This window comes from Gavia stellata, chromosome Z (genome assembly GCF_030936135.1).
Source record: "Gavia stellata isolate bGavSte3 chromosome Z, bGavSte3.hap2, whole genome shotgun sequence".
Lineage (NCBI taxonomy): Eukaryota > Metazoa > Chordata > Aves > Gaviiformes > Gaviidae > Gavia > Gavia stellata.
The window spans coordinates 432,083-454,201 of NC_082637.1; the positions used below are offsets into that span (position 1 = coordinate 432,083).

General features: G+C 40.0%; 1 protein-coding gene across 1 annotated transcript in view; it reads right to left on the bottom strand.

Moving 5' to 3' along the window:
- Nucleotides 1–9,751: 9,751 nt before the first annotated feature.
- The window catches only part of MALT1 (MALT1 paracaspase), a 37,296-nt gene continuing 24,928 nt past the window's right edge, over nt 9,752–22,119 (bottom strand). The window contains exons 11-17 of the mRNA XM_059833563.1: nt 21,522–21,699; nt 20,080–20,154; nt 18,872–18,999; nt 16,269–16,418; nt 14,648–14,805; nt 13,612–13,737; nt 9,752–12,826 (exon numbers count right to left, since the gene is read on the bottom strand). Coding sequence (XP_059689546.1) covers nt 12,362–12,826; nt 13,612–13,737; nt 14,648–14,805; nt 16,269–16,418; nt 18,872–18,999; nt 20,080–20,154; nt 21,522–21,699 — 1,280 coding nt within the window. The 3' untranslated portion in view covers nt 9,752–12,361. The remainder of the gene's footprint in view (nt 12,827–13,611; nt 13,738–14,647; nt 14,806–16,268; nt 16,419–18,871; nt 19,000–20,079; nt 20,155–21,521; nt 21,700–22,119) is intronic.

The window sequence follows — 22,119 nt, forward strand, 5'->3', positions numbered from 1 at the left end:
ACAGGCTGTTGAGTTCCCACCCTAAAGGTTCAACTCTTTGTTAGGCACCCTGTGTTTCCTCTCACAGTAAAGCAAGGTTTTAAGAAAATCAGCAGGAGGTTTTAGAGGTAGCTGTCAGGGTGCAGCAGGGTGGGGGCTGCCCGCACCGGGGGTCTGAGCCAGGGGGCACCCGGGGGGGACCCCAGCGTGGGCAGTGCCCTTGCCCACAGGCACAGTCCCACATCTGACCCTGGCAGGCAGAGCCGACACTGGCAGCAGGGTCCGCTTCAGAGCCCCTTATAATTTTGGAAGAGAAAATAACCTCACAGCCTTATTTTTATAATGTTGTCTGTTAAAGATGGGTAAAAATTATTCCATGACTGAGTTACGGACTTGTGATAGCAACAGCATGGTAAACAGTGAAGCCTGATCTAAACCCTGCGTAGTCTGTCATACCTACGAGCCGGGTTCAAATGCTGTGGTACAATCTCTGCAGGCAGAGCAATCGGATTGACCCATTCTGAAAGCCTTTCTCCACCTCCCTTCTGTGGGAACAATACGAACAATTATACAAGCCCAACATGCAAGAAATGGCTTGGCTTCAGATAACGCAAAAATTTACATTTTGCGCTGCGTGCATGCAAATCGTAATCTAGGTAGCAAAGTCAACTGCTGAGCATCATCTCTCTACTCACCACATTTTTTATTACTACTTCTTCGAGCTGTCCTGTCTTATATAATTAAAACCAACTCCAGTTTGTGATACATCAAAATTGTAATTACACCTTTTGTACCTTATATGTACCACAGTTTGAACATCTTCAGATGTGGCAGGCAGATGGAGTTTAATAGGAAATATTACATCAACAGATGCTACTACCTAGTTATCTTTGCTCAGTCTGGGAATAAATTGAGGGGTAAGGCAAGAAAACATGTTTTCTTATAGGGCCACCATCTGCTAATTTGAGAAGCTGCTGTTACTGATGACTCAGTAGCACTTGTATATGTAAAAATATTACTAATATCATTCTGAAGACAGCTATTATTATATATTAGCTTTGTTATAACTATTGACTAGCACCAAGACGATATCAATAAGAAAATATTGTAACTAATGAGTCTAAAAGGAAAATAACCTTAAATAGAATTAGTTGAGAAAGGGCAGTTATTTCTCTTGGGAACCTTTAGATACCAAACCTAGTTTTTATCCTTCTTTTCTATCATATTCTGTTAAGAAAGGGAAATGTTTGTTGCTTGACATCAGACAGAGCTTTTCCAGTTGTGGACACTTACAGTCTTCACAAAAGAAAAAAAAAAGGGTTTTGTTTATCAGAGTTTGTAAAGAAAAGAACTGATTACTGGATTGCCAGCAGCAGAGATGGAGAGTTACAATTATTTGTTTTATAAAACAAGGCGATGGGAGACCACGAGATGTAAAGGTGTTCCAGCACACATGGGGCACCAGGGGCCTGCTGAGCACAGGGCTCATCTCGTCGCGGTTAGAAGAGGAAAAAAGAAGCTGATGGAAAGACAACAACTGAGCAGAGGGTAAAAACCCTCATTATTCGCAGCCACTAAACAAGTAAAAATGATTTGAATTCTGTAGTGAATATACATATAATCAAACCATGAGTCAAACCCCGATTTTGACCTGGCGGACAGATAATGAATTAGCTTTAAGCCACCACTTTTCCTTCCCATTGCCCAGTGCACCGCACCTCTGCACGCCGAGTACACGCACTGCTCTTCCTGTCTTACTGGCCGGATTTGATCTTGTTCCCTTGCTCCAGCAAAGTACCAGCAGACAGTCGCTGCTTTACAGCCAAAAGCAAGGACAGATTTACGTCCCAGGCAGTTACTACTCTGCCATCCACAAAGAACCAGGCACACTCCAACAGCATACCTGCGCGGCCTTAAATTTTCCCAAAGAATATGAGTATTTTCATACATATGAAAATGAGATGCAGCCCTTAGACCCTCGGAAGTTGTCAGATCAGTCTCTGCTGTCAAGCTGCATCAGTCGGTATGAAGCGAGACAGCCACGTCCTCTGCTCTTCAGGCTTTTTCAGTTCTGCGGTTTCTCTCAAGCACGCTTCAGCTGGTATGGGCGCCTGCTGCCTCACTCGCCGCTAACGGGATCTGCATTTCGGGTGGCACGCCTGCAAGCAGTGTTAGGCCCAGCATTTCTTTTTCACTTCTTTTCTGCTGTTGCCTTTTCTCTTCACGTCCCGCTCCATCCTCTCCCTCTTGTGCCCTTCACCCCATTCCGCACAACGCATTCTCATCCGGAACCGCAGCGGGGTCGGTAAGTCCCGCCTGGCTCGTAAATGTACCCTGCAGAGAACGGGCAGGTTTTGGGAGGGGCCGAGGTCCCTTGCAGCCTGCTAAGGGCAATGGGTGCTGAAAAACGTGGATTTGGCATCACAGCTGGTGAAGGGAAGCCCTTTACAGGGCTGTGCCCTCGCTCAGCAGCTGTACACTTCTCTTCACCCACTAGAGAGCGTGTGACTGCACAAAACCAACACAGCGACGAATTCAGTCCAAGAAAAGATGGTGGTTTTCCAGAGACGTACAGCACCATGTGTTCTATGAAAAGAAAGGGATTGTTACATCCTCACACACAAGCACCTCTTGTTTTAAAGGGCTCCACGCTCACCTGGGACATCTGGTCCTGCCTCGAGCGGACGCAGGTACCCTGACACCCAGCCCCGGCCTTTTCCACCAGGACCTTGCTGACTTTCTCCGAGCCAGCGGCGGGACGCAGAGATGTCTGCTCAATGACACGTAAAACAGCAAAGCTGGAAAGAAAATTCTTGCTTCTGATGTACAAGTACACTATCAGAATAATTTCACAATTGGCTCTATGAGGCAAATTTATCGCACGACTCGGTTTTGGGGATCAAAATCTGCAAGTGTAGTTTTGCCATATAGTGAAACGGAGAGTGGTATTTCAAGCTAACATGTTGCAGCATTTACTTTATATACCGTGCAGGGTATCTGGGTATCTGTACCTGTTTGCATTCATTTTGTAGACATGTTTAAATGCCAAATACTCTTAAGAATGATGGGCTATTAAATTATACATTCACAGACACAGTATAAAACAAGTCTTTTTAAAAGCTTATTTAAAATAAGTGTATCGGGCAAAAGGAAAAACATCAGGTTAGTTTCTCTGCAAAGTGGTTGCTGCGACATTCGTTGCCTCATGCCGGCACTTGCAATGTTTCGGGTCTCTGACCCCAAGGGGGTCTCTGACCCCCAGGGTCGAGGGCGCAGGGGCAGATGCTCTTTGGTGCTGTTCTTTATTTCAGCATGCCTGCTGGAATGCTGCATGTGGACTCTCTGCTCTAGAAACAGGTCAATTAGGGTTAACAGCTACCCACTTCAGAGGACTAAGAGCAACATGAACCCTCAATGCAGAAGTGAGCAGCTCTCCAAAAAGACACCATTTCCTGGCCTCTGCCGTGCAAGCTGCAGAAGACAGCAGAGCTGTAGACCCCTGCAGACCAGGGTCCAAGAGCTTTCTTTTGCAAAGTGCTGCAGTTTCAATATTTTTGTTATGATGGGAACAAAAGCATCTTTTTACTTTACATCTCCAGGCAGAGAGAAGGACACTACAGAACACTTAACACAGCAGTAAGCAAGTAAAACGCCCATTCAAGTCCCTTCTGCAGCCCAGGTATCCTGGGCACTGAGCTAAATCCAGCACATGAAGACGTTGGCCAGTACAACCTCAGTGGGCAGCTCCTTAGGCCCCAGCTGCACGAGCCTCCTTGCAGGCAGGAGAGTCTTCTCAGAGAACTGGAATCGGACTTTTTGTTCAACCTGAACTTTTCTCTCCCTTTCCAGAAATTTGCTTTTGGGTTTAAGATAGTAATGACAATTTTTCATGACAAGCAATATGTTTTTTGGCAGAACATAGCCATAGGCAGAAATGTCTTTTTGATAGAAAAGCTTCTTGCTAAATGTTTTTTTTATACCAGCTTTTGTCTTCATCATAAATAACTTCAGAATCAGCAGAGTAACCGGTCTCAACCTCAGTAATACAGTCTGAATCTGACCAATTTATTGGTATTGCTTCAGGGAGTGTTTTAATAGTAATAACTTTCTCACATGAGAACTGAAATAAAAACTGCTGCATGCAAAATAGAATCTGCACTCTAGAAATATCCTTTTGCATCCCAGAGAATGAATGACCTCACAAACAGTTGTACAGTTGAATGGAAGCCAAAACCCCAAGAAATTCAGCTTAGAAACATCAGTCCAAAGCTAGAGGACCACCAGTGAAGGGAGACTTACAGATCCACATAAATTTCAGAGTTTAATTTATTGTAGATTATCTAGTGCTGAAGATCTGAGCTGAATCTGCCCAAATCAAAAGCAATGGACATTTGATAATCTATTATCTTCATGTAAAGCAGCGTTACAGTTGAGAGAGGATGCCAAAGAATAAGGTGCAGATGAGCTGTGACTTCTTCCATCCATCCACGATCCCAAGTTGAGTGAATGTACCTACTTCAGTCAAGTGCTTCCTTTACACAGGAAGACCATAAGCCAACAAACTTCTTCAGCCAAAGCTTATACAGACAAGTCTTGTGGAAAAAGGAGTGTTGTAAGTGCCATTTATTGTGAAATTAAATGACAGAGTTTAATATTAACCTTAAACACTGAACAGACTAGGAAGCTTTGTAACTATTCATTAACTGCAGAGCAGCGTAGATAGAACTCTGCCTCCAGGTCAGCCTTAGAACAAGGGGTTGCACTGCCAAATGTTCACACAGCCGCCAGAAACAGAGGATGACATACAAACTCTCAAGCAGGAATTTGGATGCAGTCCCTGCAATGTGAGCCCAGCGTGCTGGCCTCAGAGAGTCATGGCTGGAGAAAGAACGTCAAAAAGAACTTGGGAACTCAGCGGATAGACGGACCACCTAAAGGTGTCCTGGGGCGTCTCGAAAGGAATGGTGCTGGTGCTTGCCAGATCGATGAACGCTTAGGCAGCAGTAACAAACTTTGGTGCACGGATGTGGACTCTGTAAAAGGACATAAATTAAAGAACAGACCACGGTGGAGAGGAGGAGGAGAGTTTGGTGGCTGTTTGCAATACGCTTCTAATACTCTGCAACTCATGTTACATCTTCCATGCTTTCATCAAGAGAAAATATTGCACTGTGTTAAGGCCCATTTGAAGCAATGAAAATCATACATATATGTGCACATAAACTTCATATTTTTAAACAAACACAGTATGCAGTAACTAAGGGTTATAATGCAAAAAATATTTCCATAATTTTAAAGCTAAACTTATTAACAATCTAGAGTTCTTCAAAAAGCATCCTTAGAATTTAAGGCTTTAGGTGGTACCAGGAGATTTAATTTATCACGTTGGCTCATCAGGTAAAAGAGTTCATGACTTAATTAGCTCTATGCACTCAAACGCGTGTTTGTTTCGCTCATGTTTCTCTGTTAATCGTGCCATTCTGCAGGCATTTTTCTCCCGCTGCGTTTGACAAAAGCTAGCTCCCAGCAAGCGGGCGAGTGCTCGCACTTGCATGTCTTGTGCCTCCGAGGTCCTTCGTTACATGACAGCATTTATAGTGGGAAAGTATTAAGTACCCGTTCCTCCACCACTCTGAAGGCGGCCTTGGAAAAGCCCAGGAGGGGCTGTGACTCGCTGATCCCAGCCGCAGGTTAGAGCAGCTTCCAGAGGAGAGGCACAAACAGGGAGGTCAAGGGGCGGCAGCTTGCACGGGTCCGAGTTCGCCGGCGGTTTTATGCCAGCTGGGTGTTGCCTTTGTTTCTGAAGGGCTACAGAAACACAGTTTTCTCTCTTTTCTGTACTTCGTACAGTACAAAATATTTTAACATGGGTGTCACTGACGTTTATACACTGCTTCTGTTGGGCTCCCAGTCGTCTCATCCGACCCCACAGCAACAAGAAACACTCCTCAGAAAAGCCGAAGAACACACATTGCACACAGCTAGCAAATGGTTTGCTCCCATATATCCCACCAGAGAAAAGTGTGTTTTAACACGTGAGAGAGCTGCCGTGTTATAACCAGGATTATGCCAGTGAAGATAGTATGACAGAAATGAGCAGGGAGTCTCCCACTGGCACGTGCAACAAGTCCTATCTCCGATTTATGTGCTGCAAAACGCACTCCACCTTTAACCAGCAATTGTTTCTGTGATCACAATGCAGTGTGCAAACAGCTGCAGTTCTCTACCTGCCAGGACAGGTAAATGCCTTGGCATGAAGCACAGCTATTTTCTGATTAAAATGAACCCATTATTTCCACTCAAAGCAGTGCTGATAATGTAACGGGTGTTCCAAATAAAATGTTTTCTTTGCAGCTGCAACATTGAAAGAGTCTGCAGCAGTTTCTGTGTATCACTAAGGCAGGCATAAAGCAAAATCAGTATTTTATAGCTACTCTCTACTTCCTTGAAAGACTGTAATGTTTCTTACAAACAAAAAAAATATCAAATTTGGTACATTCTGATAATCTCAAAGCATTCTTAAAAATTTCTGGACCAATCCTCAGCTGGTCCTGTGAGGCAGGTGTCATGGGTACTACTGGCATTCAACAGAAGGGAAAAGAGAGGAGAAAAGCTGACAGGCATGAAGGCGACAGGATACGAACCGAGAAGAATCCTGGGACCAATTTAAATACCTACAGCACTGAAAAACAGCACATGCAGAGGGGAATTAATCTGAGCAGTGTCAGCTCTGTGGAGGCTAGGCAGACAGGCTTCTCTAGGCTGCCTGATGGGAATCAACAGGAGAGAGGTGCCTCCATGCATGCCCAACATACATCCTCTTGTCGGATGTCAGAAAGTAGAGCTGCCTCACCTTTAGAGAGGTGAAATAAATCATAACCACCATGTTGTTAAGAGAGCCCAGGAAACATCTGAGAGCTGCTTGATCTTAAGTGTAGTGAAGTCATTTGCATAACAGGTTGAAGACTTTTCGTACTAATTTCAATTGACTTCAAAAAATGAAAGCAGGGTGCTAGTAAATGACCGAAACGATTCTGTCTCAAGAAGGGATGGGGAAGTCCCAGTCGCTTCCTCCTGCATCCGCTGCAGATGCAGGTGTGGAGGCTGGTTGCTGTGGTAACACACACCCACATGGATCCCGGTCTCATGCACACTGCGCGTGGCAACAAAAAAGGATGGGAGACAGCATTTTTTCTTATTAACTCTTAAAATAAGCCTGGTATGACTAAATTGCAGCAGTGGTACTTTAGAAAGTAAATAACTGCTTAATTTCCATAACATGGAGGTGTTCTTACTCCGTTCCTATACTACTGCAGTTACTAAACTAAAAGGATGACTAAACATGAAAAACAAAAAACCCAAATCCCCGAAATTCCCAACCCCTCCTCCCGCATCTGATACCCTAAACTTATCTCCATTTCCTAGCAAACACCTTGGATCTCAAAATGCCACACCCCAAAAAGTGAGCAGATCTTACTCTGTCTGGATTAAAGTGCTGTGAAATTTGTGCAAGGAAGGAGTAATACTGAAATGCATTATACTTACAGTAGTCAGGAATATATGTCAAGGTGATCATAGCCCTGATGCTTAATGTACGTGAGAGCTGCCAGAGCTATTAATCAGCTGACAGAATGAGGGAAAGTAGTTGATGCATGAACAAAAGCAACAACTAGAGACAGCAAAACCAGCCTTGATACCTTAGTGAAGAGTTATGCAGTGCAGATGGTCTTCTGTAGCCAAAGGACAGTTTAAGGACTCTCAAGATAAAAGGTTGTTTTACTGAGGAGGTAGCTTGCAGAGCTTTATGTAGATACAGAAGGTAAATTCACACCTACCATTTCTGTGGAAGGTAATTCTGCAATCCGGTATGAACAGTGCTTTGACCGGACTGCAAGAGGCAATGGCTTGAGCAAGTCAAAAGCCGGCACTATTCAAATACCTCCTGCTGTTCAAATAGTTGCATTTTGAGAGAAACGTTGTCTCACCCTGGGCAAAGAAAACTTGAAAAACTCCATTAGGTCAATGCACTACATGAACTAAACTGAGGATAAAACTTTACCCATGGTATTTGGCCATTGTCTTCCCACAATCTCAACATTAGGTACAAAGTTCACTGGTTTCTGTGACCTCTGGTGTCAAATGGTGCAATCCAGGAACACCATCATCTCTACCACAAGAAGGTTTCAGATCTCAGCTGTTCCAGAAATCAGGTCAGAGAATTACTGCAGTTAATGCTTCTAGCCAGGGTCAACTTGAGTTCCAAGACGATATTCTGGCCACGTGATACCTTCATGATGTAACAACTGTTCTGGCGTTCCCACAGTGTGTGACAAATGGTTAACAGTGCACTAGGACAGGCTTACGCAGAACTGTAAAATCCTCCCTACTAAACCTACCAACAGCATCGTGATTTGACAGTGCTATTCAAGAAACGCCTCAAGAGAGAAATCTTCTGCCCTACAGAACTCATACAAAGTGAAGACAACAGAAAACAAAGTGGACTGGCAGGGAAAGATGCTCATATAGGACAATACAGGTCTGATTGCTTAGAACAGTATGGATCTCCTTTGGTGGTTTACCACGACAAAGAAATAACACGAGAGGATGCTGACCCAAAGCCAGGGGTAGCTGGTGCCCTGTTAAGTCCCAGCACTGTCTCTACAGATCAGCGAAGAGCATGGCCAGCATAGTAAGCAAAGGGCAAGGATGTGAAATTCAATATGCCAAACCAAAGACCAAATGAATTCCCAACCATTAATTTTGGAGAGCTCTTTCTTTATAAGCATCTCATACTCCTCTACTATTGCTCGCTAGAAATAGGATCACTCTCAGAAGTTTAATGCTGCATTAGCAACAGCTTCTTGCCTTTAAGTTACCCCACCTTACTGCAGAGAGGGGAGGGAAAGTGGAAGAAGTGTGTTGGCCTTTCTAAAGCATATGAACTCTTCCTCTGCCAGAGAAGCCTAAGCTTATTTGGATCACCTTAAAACCTTTCTTTCAAACTTATTCAACATCCAAAATCAAGTAACAAACACATAAGTAACTTAGCCTAGCAGATACTTCAAGCAAAAAATAAACATTATCCCCAAACAGTTGCACTTCAGGAAAAGAAACCCAAGGCTTCAGTTCAGAAAGGGCATCACAAGCCAAAGAGAGCTTTAACAAATGCCTAGGTTCAGTCATGTATTTTAAACCCACTGATTTCACTGATTTAAATGCTGGCTGAATTTATGCATGCTGAACTTTTAAAGGGCTTTGCTGGATACAGGCCAAAGGAAATAGATGCCTCTTGCAGCTTGTCCTTAAGAACCAGAATATTTCACCCTTACCATCAATGATTAAAACCATTAGAGTAGTTCCTAAAGGCAGCCATACAGTAAGAAAACGCCTTTCCATCATGATTCCGTTTTTAAGTAGGGCTCAGAACGGTATATTCTCAAGCAAATTTGTCCACATATTACTGAAACTTGTTTGGATACCTTTGTGAAGCGATGGAGAAGGATCATTTAGGTTTAGCCAGCAGTACAGTTGGGGTATCAGAAGATGGAAGGCATATAAACTTGCAAAAAAAAAAAAAAAAAATCATAGTTTGAGAATCCTGTACAGGCTCAGGGTGCAGATATGTTTAACTTGAGCTGAAGCTCATGATTCAGATTTCCCCTTCTTTTCTGTTAAGGAATCTATTTTATTCTATGCATTGTTTTAATACAGTTTGGGGTTTTTTAAAGTGGGAGGAGTAGGAGAATATAGCAACTCCATATGAACAGATATATCGTTTTGTGGACAATTGTTTATTACAGGGTAAGAAACAGAATAAGCTTTTATACAAAGTAGAAAACAGTGACAAAGTATCAGCTAAATATTACAGTACTAGACCGTGTCTCAAGCTATAATTTTTAAGTCAATTATCCAGGATAAATAATGCACAGGTTCATCTCATTCATCAATAAATATGTCACTACTTAATACCCTCCAAAAGAGAAAGTCAGAAACTCAAGCTCATTTACAGGTTACTTCAAGCATAGCTGTTATTTTGAAAATAACTACATTAAAATCCACGTGCAGATATCCACCTTTCAGCAGAGATGAATTTGAAGATCAACAGATGTAGTTAATGATGCGTTAACATTTCCATCTGAAACTTGTTATGACCACACACAGCACCTCCGTCCGTGCCCAGCCAATGTGTTGTAAGACTACCAGATCCCACCAGAAGGGTGGATCTCACTGAAGATTTAAACTGGTTTGTCCACCATGTCAATGAGATACAATTATTTTATTTTTTGCTACCTCCTTTAGAAAAATGATCGTAGCACTTTTTATTAAGTAAGAAGTTATTTCATGATGGGGATCTTGATTAAAGCAATACTGCTTATCAATATTACCTGGGCAGGAAAGGCTACTACCCACATCTGAAAATTCCCTTGAATTTTAATTACCATGCACCCCGATATTTCCATGCTTTCAAAGCATCAAGACTTTTTAAGACCTAACAAAACATCAGTGTTCTCAAACTTGTACCCAGATACACATAGGCGAGTCACAGATTCTTCAGTATTTTGAAACAAAACCAAACATTAAAAAAAAAAAAAGTGTCTTTTTTGACCAAACTATTCAACCTGAATATGCAGAACAGTTTGGTGAGCAAAACTGCCCTTTCCCAAACACAGATCAAAAAACTTGGCACCATCTAAAAGGTTTGGCAATAAAGCATCATATGAAAGTAGCTCATTTGCCTGTCAGTAGAGGATCAACTGTCTTCTGAAGGTGCCTGAATCCACCTCTAACTGTGAAATTCTGGGGTTCAGAGGCTAAAGGACCTGGAAGACTAGGCATCTTTATCTTGGATTTTCAGTTTTAGGGTAGACTGTTAGCATTCTCATTTGAATGAATATAAATTCATTTGGCCTGGAAAACAACTGAGTAGGGTTTTTTGTTTGTTTGTTTTTTAAAATGACCACAGGAAAGAACCATCCCAGTACTTCAGCCTGAAGAACCCCAAAGTTTTCACTCAATTTTCCCATTAATTTTTAGCCTTCAGCAGATCTTACTGTGTGACTAACTATACAATACTTTGCTTGCTATGAACAGGCACTTTTCCCCTCACATTTCCATTTAGTGTTCTTGCAGAACATTAAAAGACCGCCTTTCCAGAAATCAGATCAGTAAACGTCTTAACGTGTGTTACATAAGAAAAAGATTATCATAACAAGAAAGTAGGAATCTGTGACTCTGCTCCGATGAGTTGTAATCTAGTTCTCTTAAAAAAAAAGAAAAGAAAAAAGGGAAAAAAGAAGAAAAAATGATAACATTAGTTTACTAGCTCAGTTCAGGTTTTGTTTTTCTCGCACAGCTCTTCATCCATCTGTCAGTTACTGCCAGACAATGGACATCTGACCATGAGAGAGAACGCAAAGCTCATTATTAGCTACAACCAAGGGACTGGAATGTCAATGACTGATCCTAATACATACATGAGGAAGGAAAGAAACTGAGGCTTGAAGGAGACATTAACACTGGAATATTAAAACACAGTATCTTCACTTCTGTAAAAGCTCCCTCTTTGCTCAGTTCATTTATGTTATGTGTCATCTTATATACTCAATAGGAGGCTGTTTACAACATATATAAACACATAAAACCTTATTTTAATGCAGTATGTAAAAAGAAATCCCTGGCTATTGAACAACTGAAACTGAAAGATGGAAGAGAGAAAGGTATATTTATCATTTTGGGCCTAATGGATTTTTTAAAAACCATGTTAAATCATAGAGGACATGGAAGTTAATTTTCCTGCTTAATTCTGTCAACACTTTTTCCTCTGACAGATATACGTGTTTATCTTGTTTTTGTGTAGGATGAGCAATTCCTCTCTGAAAACATAAGATTTATGAAACATATATTTACAGTAAATCTTGTAACTCCAGTTGGTACTGGAGAAGCAGCTGGGAAAATGCAAGGCTTTACTATCTCAAGAGAAGCTCTGACACAACAGCCAGGCTTTTACGCATTCATCACCTACAGAGATAGGCAGCATCCTCCCAGAAATGCATGATTGCCTCTGTTTGTTAGCTGTTTGACTGCCAGAGAATGGAATAGGAAAGTCTGAGGAGTTTAGGTTTTTCCCTGTATCAAACGTCAAATGGTAGGAGGAAAAAATAATAATAAAAAAAAATCATGCCTTTTTTGTTCCTAAATTTATCAGCCCAGTTTTATCTCTTTGGATCTGAAAAATTTTCATCACAACCTCATTCCCAGTACCACCTCTAGGCTCTCCAGTTCCTTTGTCCTGAAGCCCCCAAACTCACAGAGATGGATAAACTGTGTGTGGAAGGTCCACTAGTCAAGGATGATACCATGGTCTATTCTGAACACATCACAGCTATTGCTGTTTAGAGAATCTGAGGCTGTCAGAGAGAAGGAATTCCAGTTCAACAGTATCATCAGTGGTCTCTACTGGTACATTACTCTTTTCCACGGGGGGTGAGTAATTCCGTACTTCATGTCTTGAAGCTAATATCCTTGAAGTCCCATTGCAAGAACATGCCTCTGGTTGTCTGATACTGTCTGAGCAAATACGGTTTGGATGATAAATGCCTGGACAGGAATTTGGTTGGCAATGACTAGGTACGTAGTATTTAGTTGCCACTGCACTTGATTCTATTTGATTATGAAAAGGATTATTAGCCATGCAACAGGTCTGGAGACAGTTATTATTTTTGAATCCATGATGAAGGCCTAATTTAGCAATAAGGGGCTTCCCAACATTAACTTCCTTTCTTTCATCCATTGTATCTTCTATTCCTGGATACTCATAGTGCAAGCAAACAGTGAAGATCAAGTGTTCCTGCAAAAGAGGAAAGAGAGGAAGGGGGGGAAAAACCCAAATGTCACACTTCATCCCCAAATAAACAGTACAGGAAACACTTAAAGAGGCATAGTCTACTGGAGGAGGAGACTAACCTTTTTAGGAGTTAAAGACACATATTAGACAAGATTGTTTACTGAGGATCTCTTTTGGTTAATATACTTGCTCACCTTATAGTCTTTATTTCTAGAAGCACTTATATTACACCAGCTGCCGAAAGCACTGAAGAAGAGATACCAAGTGATGTCCAGCACAAATGTGCATGACACAAAGATACAGAGATAAACTTAACAGTGCCACAGTATGTTAAAATGAGAACCTTTCAAAAACCACATGCCCAAGAGCACGGGTTAGAATGGAAGGAAATGATACGTAACATTTTCATCTCCCTACTAATGACTTTGTAAGATGCAGCTCTGCTTCAGCTCACATTCTTCTTGTAATACAGGGCATAGGAACACCCCCAGCGTCCAATAGCTGATCTTCACAAAAATAATCATCTTGTCAAAGTTCAGTATGGGCCCAGAAAATACAAAGTGCCTTCCATGCACAATGGTATCAGGACTGTATATGCATTGATTCCCTGGCTTTTATTTTTCAGCTAAGAAACTAAAGTCACTAAATTGTGCTATTATCCATTTTTCCCCTCCAAACAACATGTTACTTATTATGCAGACAATGCACAGCTACCTCAACAGAGGTGCAAAGCAACATGTTTAATCTAAATTATCTGAACAAACTTGTGAAGAATAATATATATTAACCCTTAGTTTTTGCAGTGAACTTAGCCTGGTGTAGAGGCAGTGTTTGGGAAGGTCCTTTGATAGTAAATAGCTTCCGGTTTCCTCAGGAGTTCCTTTATTGGTCTCTTTAGGGTCCACATCCAGGTCCTGTTGCAAGAAAAAAATGAAAACTTAATTGAAGGTACAGAATTTGTAGATCATAGAATAGTTAGCAGTATTTATTTTTATAAAGTCAGCATTTTCTTCTTCTTAAAAAGAAAGAAAGCATCAATCTTGGATTACTTGCAAAAGCTGCTGAAATCACTGTTAGTCACAGGCAGAAAGGGTTACATTTGAGTAGGTTACCCTCTTTTGCTGATGATTCCTGTCAAACTTGCTGTGCTTGCTTCAGGGTTGCTCATTTTTACCTAACTTCTACTGTGAAGTACAGTACTACAACACTAATTCTGTGGGCTAAAAAGACACGTATTTATTAGGCACATTAACTCAAATATTTTATTCATAAAGTATCAGAAGTGTCCTGTTTGTTCTATCTAAAAAGGTTTTCTGCCCCGTGTCCTCTTTCACAGACATCAGAAAAGAAGTTTTTTTTGCCCTGAGGAGCTTTCTGGCTTACTCGTATCCTTCACTTTACTGTGATCAGCTGAGTAATATCAATAGAACTGGACAGGATCACCCAGGTGCCAAGAACATAAAACTAAAACTTAAGAAACCTTGTCCTGCAAGGTGGATGTGTCCTCAGCTCACAGAGGACCTACTGACATTTAACTTCTTTAATTAAATATAATGAATACTTGATATTAGACAATGAAAAACAAAGACGACACTGAAAAAGATGACCCCAGATTAATTTTAATGTTTTTTTATATATATATATATTAAAAATATGCATTAAAAAAGTAAATATGTATGTCTGTACAGACACACACATGTAAGCACCTGATTTCAACAGTTTAGACCCATTTTACTACAAAAGATGCAGTTTGACATGGACAGACCAGACAGTTTTCAACTTCAGGGGCGGGAGATCACCGGGACACCAACAGGAAGCACTTACGAGCGCGAAGTCTGTAATGTAGGCTCTGCAAACTTCTATTTCAGGTGGCTGCTTTACTATTCGTGTGTAGATTATCATGACATTGGAAAATTCGGCTGCAAACCCCAACTGAATCTGAACACCACATTTGAATTCAAGATACATACTTTCTGGAAGCTCTGCAAATAAATAACACATCATTACATTCTAAATAAAACTTAGCATATGTATTTTTGATTTTTTTTGAGGGTTTAAATTCAAAAGTTTTAAAAGGTATAGACTTCTTCCTCCTGCCTTCCCTCTACCTATCACTTACATATTCACACTGAAGCAAACCAGGTTAGAAGCTAAGCAGGCAGCAACACTGTTTGCTAGTATCACACAGTAACCGGCAGACACTGCCAGAGAAAGCTGAGTCAACTTCTGCTTTGCAGGTTTCTTTCCAACGTCTGTGCAACTAGCAAGGTGACATTTACTGTAACTAGGATATAGCTTACTGACCCAAAAATTTGTTTACCTACCTGTAATCAAACCAGTAATGTTAATATGGTATATATCCAGCATATAGGAGACGCAGCTATAGCATTCTAAGAAACTTTGAATTTGACAGCAGAACAAGCTGCAGGTTCATTTTTTTTCCTTTCACAGCCTATATGCACATTCACAAAGCCTAGCCCGCAGCATTTTTCTTCTTTATATTTTGGCTCTCTCAATCAACAGGAATATAATCTGAAAGCGCTCAAGGGCCAATGACATCATTCTGTGTCTGTATGCTTTGTACTCATTTTTCTACTCCCACTGGAAGTGGATTATTTAACATTATCATAGACATACCTTTATACAAATATAAAGGTTATTCTCTTCCCAAATTCCAAACACATTCTCTTCTATGCATGGCTTAAACCAAATAAACTCTAAGATAACATTATGTCTTTATAATTTTTGTTTTGCATTTCAATCATTTAACAAACAAGAATTAAGGACTTGATTCCACAAATAAAAATCTACATCTGTGAAATAGTCTGCCTACATAACTAGTTGTCTTAAAAATGCTACCCCCGACCCTCTGCCCAATCTGTCGAAGAAATTTTAAAATGTACTCCAACATATTTAGGTGAAAAAGATAAAAAGGTCTTAAGCCCCACTGCCCTTCTTTTAAGAAGTCTAGAAAGCCTGGAACTGATCTCATCCTTATTTTAGTTTTCTTAGTTGCATACATTGAAAATTCCTTTTCATCATGCATTTTTACTATACAGTTCACCTGGCGATTTTAGGTGATGACTTTAGAATGAGATTAATGATGTCTTAAAAGCATCACTGTTAGACAAACAGACTACTGAAAGATCATCCCAGGAGGTAGACATCATACAAGTCTCCCCTACAGTGTTTGAGTGGTCTTAAATATACTTACTCAGGATGAATTCTGCATGTCACCTTGTTCATTATAACCTCATGCAGAGGTAAACCCAACACAAAAATTTCCAAGATCTGAACATACTAATGAAAATTCAGATATGAACTTGAATTTCTTCCATTTCTATTCAATATCACAACCCACAGACTAGAGAATATTATGAAAGTACATCCTCTTATTTTTCCCCATCGTGCCAGCAGGATCATCTAAAAGTAGACTGTACTATACCATGAGCTTTGGCCCACTGTAGGTTCCGTGCCAGAGACTCTGCAGAAGATACGGTTTGTTGAATGGGATCTGTTAATGCCCTTTTCTCAGACAAACTGCTGCGGATCTCCAAAGCTTGCTTGCCTTTGGTAAGGTGACACTTGCCCATATCTAAAAATAAGATGCATATAGTTTCTCTCAAAATCAATGCTGCTGGAATTCTGACTAAAGTACATCACTGCAATGTTGTCTGGTTGCTATGGTTACGTCAGTGTCAGCACTTCCACAAAAATTTGTTGTTTCAGAAGTATTCATTGCTCAGCTATTCATCCACTTAAGGCTAAAACAGCATGCCAGATGCCTGCAGAGAATCCTGAGGGTGTTGCATGTGTCCTAGTCAACATGCTCACATGTTTTTCAAAACCAGTTCAAGCAATATCACAGCTCTGATTCAGTAAGGTCCTAATTGAAGTGACTAATTTCAAGAATGTGAATAATACCATTGGAGGGTATTTCCAAAGAACTGGAGGCAAATGGAGTATTCTAGGGGTCGACAAAGGGGCCAATACTGTTTATTTAACATTGTCACTAATGACTGGGATGACAGGACAGAGTACACCCTCAGGAAGTTTGCAGAAGTGTAGGGAAAATGGGTGCTGGCAGAACTGTGACATGTTCTTATGAGGAAGCCATGAAGGTGGGCAGAAGAGGAGAGAGAAATCTCAGAGAATACCAACCCACTTAAGAACACTCAAAAGCAATGACAAAGAGGATGAGGAGAGGAAGAAAGTGAGAATATTTTTTCATATTTGTTCAATTATAAAATTTGTAAACTTCTTATGCAAATTGTAAGACTGATTAGTCTATGGCCATTGCAGAATGCAATCGTGTGTCTGTTCTACTTCTGCTTTGAACAGGCTGACAATGGGAGAACGTGGGATAAACACTAAAGACATAGTATATACATATACTACAGACATAGTATTGATGTTAGGATGACTGGATTACAGGATTCTCTTTTCACAAAAGAGTAACAGTCAGAATGTCCCAGAAGGCAAGAAAGATGAAGGAAAGGGAAGATATTGGGGCCTGCTTCAAAACAAAGAGTTTCAGGAACAATGGCTTAATGAATTTGGGCCTAAACAGAGCAGCTGGTGAGCATCCAGCAGGAGGAGCTTTATCAGAGCTTCTGCCAGGCTTTCAGGAAACACAGCTATAACTGGCTGCAAATGACAGGACAGCAAATCCTCAAATTCTTCCTCTGTATTTAGGTAATGGCAAAATTGAGTAGTACTGTAAGCAAATAAAAAGTATAACTCTTAATGCAAAAAGCACTTTGCTTGACTGCATCTGGCAAAAGAAAAACATGGCGGGGGGGAGAGAGAGAGAAAAAAAAAATCAGCTTCAGCCCCAGGCTTTCGAATAATTGTTTTAGTTTTACCATCTACAGATCCTATTTCTCAGAAGATCTCTGAATTATCCTGAAGATTTTATATAAATTTTCACAGAAACTTCAGGGAAAGTTAAGAGATAAGACTGAAAATACAGAATAGTAAGTTTGTTTTATGGGATACAGTCAAGCAGCACACCAACTACAAGCAAAAAGACACAGAATATATACCAGACAAACAAGCAAATGGTAACCAAGAACCATCCCATTTCCATTTACGTCCCAGGGTATGCTGGATTCCTATTGCCATCAATTTGACATAAATTCCATGCTTATATTTCAGCCAGTCAACCAATGATCTCTTCCTTTCCTCAGTATAGCACTGACAGAAGCTCTGTCGGTTTAATCTTTGCATTTCATTTTCAACAGTCTGACCTGTTGACAGCAGAACTTTACTGTGCATTTAGGATCCTCTTGGATTTTTTTTCTGCTTTCTGAATCCCTGTCAAAAGACCGACTGAGCAAAATTCTGAGACCTGCAGTTGCACCAAGTACACTGGAAACCACAGCAGAACTTGGCTGATTACGTACATTACCTACAAGTAACAGAATCTTATACAGACAGCTCTTTGCTAATGGCCGTATCTATTCTTCTATGTTTTAAGCAAATGTTTGCACAGAAGCAATACATTTTCCCTCAACAGTTTTCACTTTAGCACTTCTTCCGTCAATTATAAAAGACAATTACTGAACCAGGCATATTAAAACAGTGGATTGCCCTTTATAATGCACTTATACCTTTTGATAGAAAGCGAATAATTATCATCACTATAGCACTCTGAGTTAGGTAGGAGTCAGTTAATTGTTTAAACTAATGTGGGAATGACCGGACTACCACTAGCAGCTGACACCACAAGACAGAAGAGTAATTTCTGTGGATGGTCAATTCAAAGCTCCATGCAGAAAGACACTCAGAACAAATAAGGTTCACTAAAAAGGAGAGTATAAAATTGATCCCTATTAAAGAAGCTCGAATCCCTTTATAACATCATGATCTTTGTTAATGTGTTGCCCAGTAGCACCTGCTTCTTGATAAAAGCTGCTATTTTAATAAAATGAAACAAAGAGCTTAAAGTAGCGTCACGCATTCACCATGAGAAGAATGGCATTTAAACAAAGAAGTTTTTAGTGATGTAAGCTGAGAAGACTGTTAGTGCAGTAAGCTGGAGTTCACCTTCTGCAACCTCATCAAGCAGTACAGTAATCTTCTTGTCTTCTAACAAACGGTCCTTCAAGAACTTCATGAAGATTCCATTGGCCAACCCCGACTGCTGAATTTCAAAAGCTTCTGCTCCTTGGCACCTATGAGGTCACCAATATCAGACAAGGAAAAAACACTGAAACATCTGCATGATTAAGATCAATATGAGAACAAACGGAGTAAAGTTATGTTGCGAATGGGGGAAAGAAACCCTACAATTTGAAAACCAGGTTGTGTCAAAGGCCAACTTGCTCTTCATGTTTATTTGCAAGCAACTTATCCTGGGAAGACTTCACTTACAATCAAGCCACAGACCAGAGCTGATGTCAAACTGTTTATATGAGGAGCTTAAATTTCTCATAGAAGACTTCGTTAAAGCTCTTGACTACTTCTATTCAACAGCTTTTGTGCTTGATTTGAAAACCAATAGAGAGAGGTAGGTTATTTAGGTTTCTGCTTAAGTAACCTCTTCAAATAGTTTCATCTGCAGTTGTAACTTTATACCTAGAATAAGAAACACAGGGGCCAATCTATACGCTACTCCCCCAATAATTCATTAATTTATATTTCTAACACATTTTTTTCTAGAAATTTAACTTGCATTAACAGAGGAGATACACGACCGAAGAGGGTACAGCACGTATGTTATAGTTCATCAACTGCACCACAGTACTTGACCTTCTGTACAAGCTCTCAATGCAGTAAGTACCATTAGGAACACACAGGACATAACTCCCCCTTCCCCATCAGCACAAAGAAACAGAACATTATGGGTGTGAGGGTAAAATCTGCTTTTTTTCTTCTCTGCGTTTTTTTCATCTCTAATAAATATTACTTAGATGAGTAGAACACTCCTACAAGTATAACCATTAGAAAAGTATCAGGAACACTGTCCAGCAGTTTCCAGTTTGCTGAATACAGTTCTCTCACTGGTGTTACCCTATATCCGAATGGGAACATTAGATACTGGGAATCATTACATATGCATTTCCACAATCAGACTGTGGAATGATTCAAAGAATGAAGTAAAAAAGGTAGTATGAGGACACAGCTATGGATATCAATTACTGGTCCTTTAACACCACAGCTAGTATTTTTCTATAAAAGATTAGCTATACAATCTCAGTGGTCACTTCTGGCTTCAAAACCTCTATGGCATAGCAGGAGAAAAATTTCCTTACGTTGCATATCCAAAAACAATGTTGGCCGTAACCTTCAGAGCATCTAAGATAAGAATCGTGTCATCATATTCATTCCTGCAATAAATGGAAACACAAAAAAAGTAAAATAATAATTTGAGAACTAATAATGGTAACAAACTCTACAGTTGTTCAAAATACCAAACCAGCATAGTTCAGAAACAGTAATTTTTTCTCTCTCCTACAATTCTGGAATGAATCCTGACTGCTAAAAGACAGAAATCAGCATCATCACCACTCTTCATGAAGACAGTGTAAAGACACAGTCAAATATCATGCATTACCCAGATGAGGGCATGCTGTATTAACCAATACAGAGTTTGGCTACAATCTCTTAAAAAATGATTTCTGATAACTAGCCATTTTAGTTTATAATAAAAACTAGATTTTTTTTTTTTTAAATTATTTATTTATTTATTTTTTCAAAACATGGTGTCTGCACAGTTAAGATGAGGCTTATGCAACAGTATTTTCTATTTGGACAGCAGATTGTGAAGCTGAATTGGGTCATTGGCATTTCATTAGCAGTGAAATTTAGAGGCTCTGCAACCACTAAAGCACTAGCAATTCTCTATTATGAAACATTCCTCAGAGATCAATTTTCAGAAGTGCTGACTGAAGAGCTGATTTCAAGTGCAAGTTTAATCAGGTATAGTAGTCTCCTAACATGGAAAGAAAATAGTACTTTGTTTAGAAAAACACGATAAACCAGTTGATTTTAAAGCTCTAAATAAAGATACAACATCCCCAGCATAAAAGCAGTCCACAAAAATCCATGCCTCTGAAGAGTTCTAAAATAAGCACTTCACTTGAGCCCTTCTGTCAAATTAACATGCCTTTGATCACATGGATTTTCCTTTCTCCCTCTAACGATGAAGATGGTTAATGATGCAAGGGGAAAGGGTAATTTTTCTTCTTTAAGATGCCTAATTTCACTTTTATCTAATAAGACTGATGCTTTATAACTTTTAAACAACAAAAAAAGAAGAAATAAATGTCATTCAAATCAAGAGGCAAGTATCTGCCCACAGAAACAGAACAGCTGTTCCCATCCAAGGCCACAGGCAAAAAGTCTATGAATTAATCCTATTGACTTTAAAAGCACTCAGATGCAGGCTGTGAATTCTCAGAAGCATGAACTTTCACGTACAGTGAATTCTCAGCCTAGACTCAAGATCTCTCCTTAGTGTGAAGTCCAGCTTTCTCTCAAGATCCCTTGCTATTCTCTCAAAGTGGCTGTTCAGTTTTATTTGTTCATTTTTAAAATAGGCTCAGTTTTAATCTGTTGCTGCAGTGAATAAACTAAACTTCACGGCTGGTTCCCAGAACTACAGTCATTATACCCTCTCCATCTATCGTAAAGCAAAACCATCCCTCAAACATCTAATGTCAGTTCTGACTATTCATGAATTATAAGATTCTACCTTTTCCGACACATATCCAGTAGGAATACATTAAGTCCCGTCTCTTTTTCCTGCATTAGTTTGAGGATGTTCTGCACACACAGACAGTTTGCAGATCGGTAGGGATTTGGAGCATCAATAGGAACCATGAAACTGTTTCCATAGTTTTCATAGCCATGGCCAGCATAGTATAACAAACCTGAGAGTTCAAAATACATGTGACTGAAAACACAGTTCAAGAGTACATTGGAACATTTCTATAAGTTTTACCATGGTCAAAAACTTCATGCACTATGTCCACACTATATGTTTATGGGAGATTAAGATAATTCAAGCTACTCCGAGCAGGTTTTTCTATATATATATGCCTTTGTTAATACAGGAAGGAATGGGGGTGGGGGGGAACCACATTAACATCAACTTCATAAGACACAACAAATTAAAAAAAAAAAAAATCACCCATGCAATAGAATCAATTAGATATTTGCATCAAACACACGAAGTTAAATACTCTTAAAATGCTTTAAGTGGAGTTATGACCTCTAACAGAAATAATCTGTTATGTATAACTCACAGATATGAACAAGGAAATGTGCCAGCTGTAAAACATCATCTCCTC